The 6,000-nt window shown below is 43.3% G+C and overlaps 1 protein-coding gene across 1 annotated transcript in view; it reads right to left on the bottom strand.

Annotated features, from left to right (window-relative positions):
* Positions 1–4,115: 4,115 nt before the first annotated feature.
* Positions 4,116–6,000, bottom strand: part of BRSK2 (BR serine/threonine kinase 2) — a 488,049-nt gene continuing 486,164 nt past the window's right edge. Inside the window, exon 20 of the mRNA XM_025207893.1 lies at positions 4,116–4,291. Coding sequence (XP_025063678.1) covers positions 4,116–4,291 — 176 coding nt within the window. The remainder of the gene's footprint in view (positions 4,292–6,000) is intronic.

Below are 6,000 nucleotides of genomic sequence, written 5' to 3'. Positions count from 1 at the left end.
TTATTCTTACACCCTGAAGGTGACTACTGACACACTTGCCTTTTCTTAGTCATCATCTCTGCAGACCACCTGACAATTTGACATACCAAGACATACAGTGAACACCAACACACAGCAACCTCAGTTCTCTATGGGATTTTCTATGCATCTGATGAAAAATGTCCTCTTTTCACCCTTACATAACCTTCACTTTCTGACATACAGGGCAATGCAAACCTTCCTTCTCTTTTTGCATCTTTCTGTGCCCTGCAGCACAGAGGAGGACTTTCTGAAAGCTATGTTTCTGGGTCACCTCTGGAGGAACCTTTCCCCCAGCTACACTCCTCAGAATGAAATTCATTCCTCCACAGGCACAGCAGAGCCACCAAGCACCATGTTGGGGTAGAAAGTGTGGGAGGGTGGGAAAGGACCCATGCCTATATATACCACTCTGGCAGATCAGCTGCCTGGCCCTCACACAACATACAAGTGTTAATAAACCTGGCATAATATCTGACAGGTAGAAAATGGGAGATACAGGGCAAGTAAACTGGTGACCAAACCAACAAGCAACAAAAATCCATTTCAGGGAGACATACCTGTGAAGCCTCTTGAAATACACTTGAGTGGTAGGGTGCTCCAGAGAGAAAGTATAACAAGTGGTTTCTTGGCTCTTACATCCAGAGCTGATGTGGATGATGAGATTAGAAATGAGACTGAATAACTGCAGCACTGACATTGGGTGCTGGCTCTGACCTTTTCCAAGGTGTGAGCCTGCTCTTTGAGGGGTTTGGTTTAGTTCCATCTCAGATTCAGATCAGCCTTTTGCAAGAGTTACCAAAAGAAACAGCAACTGGACTATCCTTGCTGTCTGTCCAGCCTTGGTGCAGCTCTGCTGGGTGGATGCAGGACTCTGCCAGGCTGGGCCAAGCATTCAAGTCACTAATGCCTGACAAGTCTTGCATTAATTTCATGGTCAAGAAGATGCTGAGTTAAGCTGAAGCTGTACTTTTCTGCCTGGGGGTGGAAGGCCTCAGTACAGTACTTACTGGAGGCTGGTACTGGTGAATGGAGAGACAAGACTGTCTGTCAAGGACATAAACAGGACACTCCACAGCTAGTATCTTTACTGAATGAATTTATTGGTTTTTGAACTAAAGTTGCTCACAGTTATTTAACAAGGGATACATCAGATCTTTTTTTGTCCATTTTAAACTGTTAAATAATGTCAGTTTGTGTCTGTATGTGTGTGTGTGTGTGTGTGTGTGTGTGTGTGCGCGCGTGTCATCAGAGTACAAAATAGGAAGGATAACAAGAGGTATTGCTTTCATTTATTCTTATATCTTGTGTAAGTAATCCCCTTCCTGCTTGTACCACATCGGTTTTGCTGATATAGGTTTTTTAATTATTATTATTATTTTGTATTGAAATCCCAGCCTTTTGTAGAGGTACAATGTAACAGAAGCATCAAAATCTATACACAAGGGAAGAGAAAGGAGGGAAAAGGTGGGGAGGCGCATGGGAGGGGAGCTTGGAGGAGAGGTGGAGCGTGGGTGGAGGCAGGAAAGACAACAAAAGCAAAAGAGACTAATTTACAGCAATGTCATGCAATTAAAACTGTCCCTCTCTCCTGCACCCTTGCCTTCCCCCCCATCCCTGGCCATCAGCCCTGGCGCCTGACATGCATACAGCAATACAAGAGAAAAAGTTGGAGAATAGGGAAAAGAAAGAAAGAAAAAAAACCAAAAAAACAAAAAAAGAAACCAAATCCCTCCCATTTGGGGGATGGGGGTCAAAGGGCAAGGGTGAAAGGTCGTTGCCCTAAATGTGTTGTTAAAAAAATTGCCTCTTTTTTTTCAATCTTCAAACCTATGTACAAGTAAAACTGATCCAAGAGGGGGGAAATTAAAATAAAGAACAACGACAATCACCAAAAAAAGAAAGAAAAGAAATGAAGAAAAACGAGAGAGAGAGAGAGAGAGAGAAACCATCCAACATTATCATCAAAAAGAAAAAAAATCTTGTGGTACAACACACAGCCATAGGAACCCAACAAACAGCAATCAAAGGTCATAAGAGAATTGCACACTAATGCTAAGCCTACATTCTTAAATCTCAGTAAAGAAGTACTTCTCATTGTGTTTTTGTCTTCGACGCATAAAAACTGTGTTTGATTTGTTTAACCTTGGAACTTGGGCCACAATAAGTTACCCTTTGTCATGTACCTCAGGGGGGAGAAAAAAAAGACGAAAAAAAGAGAGAAAATTGTCGAGTTCACAAGATGAACATTTAAGGGCCTTCATGTCTTTTTTTCCCCTCCCCAACATAAATAGGAATCCGTGTCGCCTCTACACAGTAATTAAACAGAACAGAAGATATATCTAACAGCTTATTTTTTTAAATATATATATATGTATATATAAATAATCAAGACCTAATAACTTAAACACAAAAAAACAGTCCCCCATCCACCCTACCCCACCCCCTAGCCCCCTTTCTAAACAAAAAGAGTTTATAAAAATATCTTGCAGTACTTTTTAAAGTTTACAGTAGCTTTGTGATTAACTCGCCCATAGCACTGACCCTTCTTGTCTTGCTCAGATGAACTAAGTGCCAGTGGTTTACACACGCACACACACGGAAACAACAAAAATAATCCTCATAATAATTCTCTTCTCTTTGTCTTTAAAAAAAATTAAACAAAACAACCCAACACATCAAATAAATAAAGTGAAACCAGCAAATAAATAATAATACTGATATTTTGATGCAGCACTAGCGACACGAAGATTGCATCCAAATGCGCGATGAGACGGAGGGTCCGGCTGGGGGAGGAAGATCTCAGTGCGGTTGCGGCATGGTTGGAGGGAGTCGATAGGCAGGGTGGAAGTGCAGCAGTAGCAGCAACGGCAACGATGGTTGGCAGCAGGAGAGACTGTCCTTGGCTAGGCAGGATCCTGTCCCTCATCTTTGCGGCCAGACGTTGCCTTTTCCCTAAGTTTCAATGTTTGTTTGTGTTTGTTTGCTATCCCTACCCCCCCAAGTCTATCTTGTCTCCCTCCAGCAGGTTGAAAAGAAAAATTATAGAGTATATAAAAAAACTAAACTCAATTAAAAAAAAACAAAATAAAGAAAGGAAGAAGAAAGGGCAGTGGGGGGAGGAAAAAGACATCTGAGAATATTCCCCCACTGGAGCTCTCCAGTAACTTTCTTGGTTCAATGCTTTGATTTGACTCGTTCCTTGGTGGTCTCTGAAGAGAGTGCGCCCTAGGCTTCTTGTACCATTTCCTCCCTTTGTTTCGCGCCCCCCTCCCCCTTCACCTCTGAGTTCACCTGCACAGATGAATGTTGTCAAGAACAATGATGTCGTTCCAACAATTGCAACCTGCTTCCAGCCCAGACCGTGCAATCCCATTACTGAGCAGATCTCTCTCGTGGAGCACCAAAAAGAAAAAGAGAAAAAGCGTGTGTTGGGGAGGCGTTTGGGGGGGGAGCGTGGGGGAGAAACCCATTTCCCAGAGGGAGGGGGAGAGGCTGGGAACCTCAAACAGGACTGGTCCTTGGACAGTCTACATCGGTTGCCTTCCGTCAACAAGTGTCCGCAGAGCACAGAAGGTGAAGCCGTGGCTGGCATGTTAACTTTTCGGGATAATTCCTGGTAGCAGAGCGGAAACAAGTGGTGTTGTCAGAAACACAGAGAGCATGAACAGAACAAGAAACAAAAACAAAAGAAAAAGAAATCAGGAGGGAAAAATGGGGAAAAAAATAGTCCAAAAATGGGGAGAAGAAAAAAAATAACAAAACCAAAAAAAGAAAAGAAAAAAAAAACCACAACCCAAGATCTGGCGAACTGGGTTTTGTCATCTGTGCTACCTTTTCTTTGCTTTCTTTTTTTTTTGTTTTGTTTTTTATTTTTGTGTTTGTTTCTGAGATATATATTATATATCATATATAAATATATATATGTATATATATACAGTCATTCCTTCATACAAAATTTGTCTATAGACAGTTTTGTACTGTTGTGGCAAGGTATATACATCCTTCTAGTTTAGAGGCTAGCTTGCTAAGGAATATTCTTTCATTCTTTCTTGCTTTTTTAAAGTTATTTAATTTATTTTTTTAAGTATGTTTATTTAAGGTTGGTCTTGTAGGCCGACCGATGAGACCATCTTTGCCTTGTCTTTGCCAGCGGGGTACTTATTGTCTCCTCTAGACCCATAGTCATTAGCATCGGAATCGCTCCGCTTGCTGTTTGCGCTATGCTTGGTTGGCGTGCCGGGGGGGTGGCTCACCTGCCCGTTCTTCTCGTCTGAAAAAAGTTGTTTAATTACGTCAAAGAAGTTACTCAATGGGCTGCCTGGGTACACAAAACAGAGGAGACAAAGAAAAAAAAAAAACAAAGAGGGAGAGAGAAAGAGAGAGAGGAGAGAGAGAGAACAAACAAACAAATGAACAATGGGGTTTTTAACGAGAAGAACGTGATGAGAGGTCCAGAGCCATGTGCGTGGGGGTGTGTGGAGGATGAAGACAATGAGCAGGAAGAGGAAGAGTGTTGGAATGGGACACCTATGGAAATAGAGAGGCTGGGACCACAGCCAAAGGGGGATGAGCTAATTTCATACCAGGGGGCAGGGTACTGAGGCCTAACCAAGCAGGGAGGGTGCTGCAGCTGCTTGAGCCTGGCACGCAACACCACACTGTTGAAACAGCTATACATATAGCTTGGAGTTACTTGGCAACTTGAAGGGCAAGTGGAAAGTAGCCATTCCTGGAAAACTGCATTGATTAAAATGGGGCATGAATGCATGGTCACCAAATCATGCTTCACTTTGCCTTGCAGCCTTAGTAAGTTCCCAGTCTCTAACTACGACTCCCCTTCCTTCAGTTTGACTGACTGGGCTTTCCCTGAACACCTGCTCATCTGATTCAGCCAGCCCTTGGATCTGATGCATCTGTGCATTATTGGGGGGGATCAAAGCACTTGAAAATACTGCGGGGCTGGCACGCAAGGGAGTAAGACTCCATCAGCACGTGTGACTTGTGGTCTGATCCTTCAATGTGCTGGGCATCCTTCAGAGTGGTTGACAAGAGTGGGGGACGGGAAACAGAGAATGCTTAGCACTTTGTAGGAGCAGGCCCCAATGCATATGCTTATTTCCATTTTACATCTACCCAAAGAACCGTGCCTGCCTACACTTATTTCCGGCATCTGCCAGGACCAAGAGTTGTGATATGGTGGATGTACTTTAGGTTTTGCCCTCTTTAAAATGCTGTCTTTGTTACACTGAGCTTCACTGTACTGATGCAGGAGGCACTGCAAGGTTATACGCTCATAGAACATGAGGAAGCTCTGGTGAATCTGGACACAAGATCAGGGGACAACAATGGCACAGGTTAGGCTCTGTTGCTCTCTCAGGACACAGCTCTTCATGCTATTCCCAAAATGTCTTTGTCCACCCTTTCACCATTTTGTAAAACATGAGATACATTTGATAGTTGCCAGGTGCCATTCCCAACTGTGCAATGGAAAGACACTAAGGCACATGCTGGACTTAGTGCAGTGGGTCAGTTGAGAAGAAGGGCATGTTGGGAGTTCCTCACTTTACAAGGCACAAATAGTATACAGGGAGTCCAGAGAGTGGATCTACTTCCATAACACCCATGTGCCTGCTTTTATTTAGTAACTATCATGTATCCTATGGTGGTTTCATGCATCAACTGATTGCTTGGCAGTTATACATCCTCAAAAGTTCAGAGGGCAGAAGGAATCAGGGTATTTACCCTGTATGGGTCAGGCATGCCATCATTTTAGCTGTGCTAGCATATGACAAATGTGATGTAACTAAAGGCTTAATTGTGACACTACCATGGGCAAGAGGTGGTTCATAAGCTGTACCACTCCAGGAATCCTCCTTGGAAACTTTGTGACCTCTGTGTAACAGTTTCAGCTAGGCACGAGGCAGATATTTTCTGCTGGCCTATCTCAGCCACAAATTGAGATGCTCTCCAAACTGGCAC

Source organism: Alligator sinensis, unplaced genomic scaffold (genome assembly GCF_000455745.1).
Source record: "Alligator sinensis unplaced genomic scaffold, ASM45574v1 scaffold5_1, whole genome shotgun sequence".
In the NCBI taxonomy this organism is placed as follows: Eukaryota; Metazoa; Chordata; order Crocodylia; family Alligatoridae; genus Alligator; species Alligator sinensis.
The sequence above is the reverse complement of the archived record's forward strand: the minus strand, read 5'-3'. Positions and strand labels throughout refer to the sequence as shown.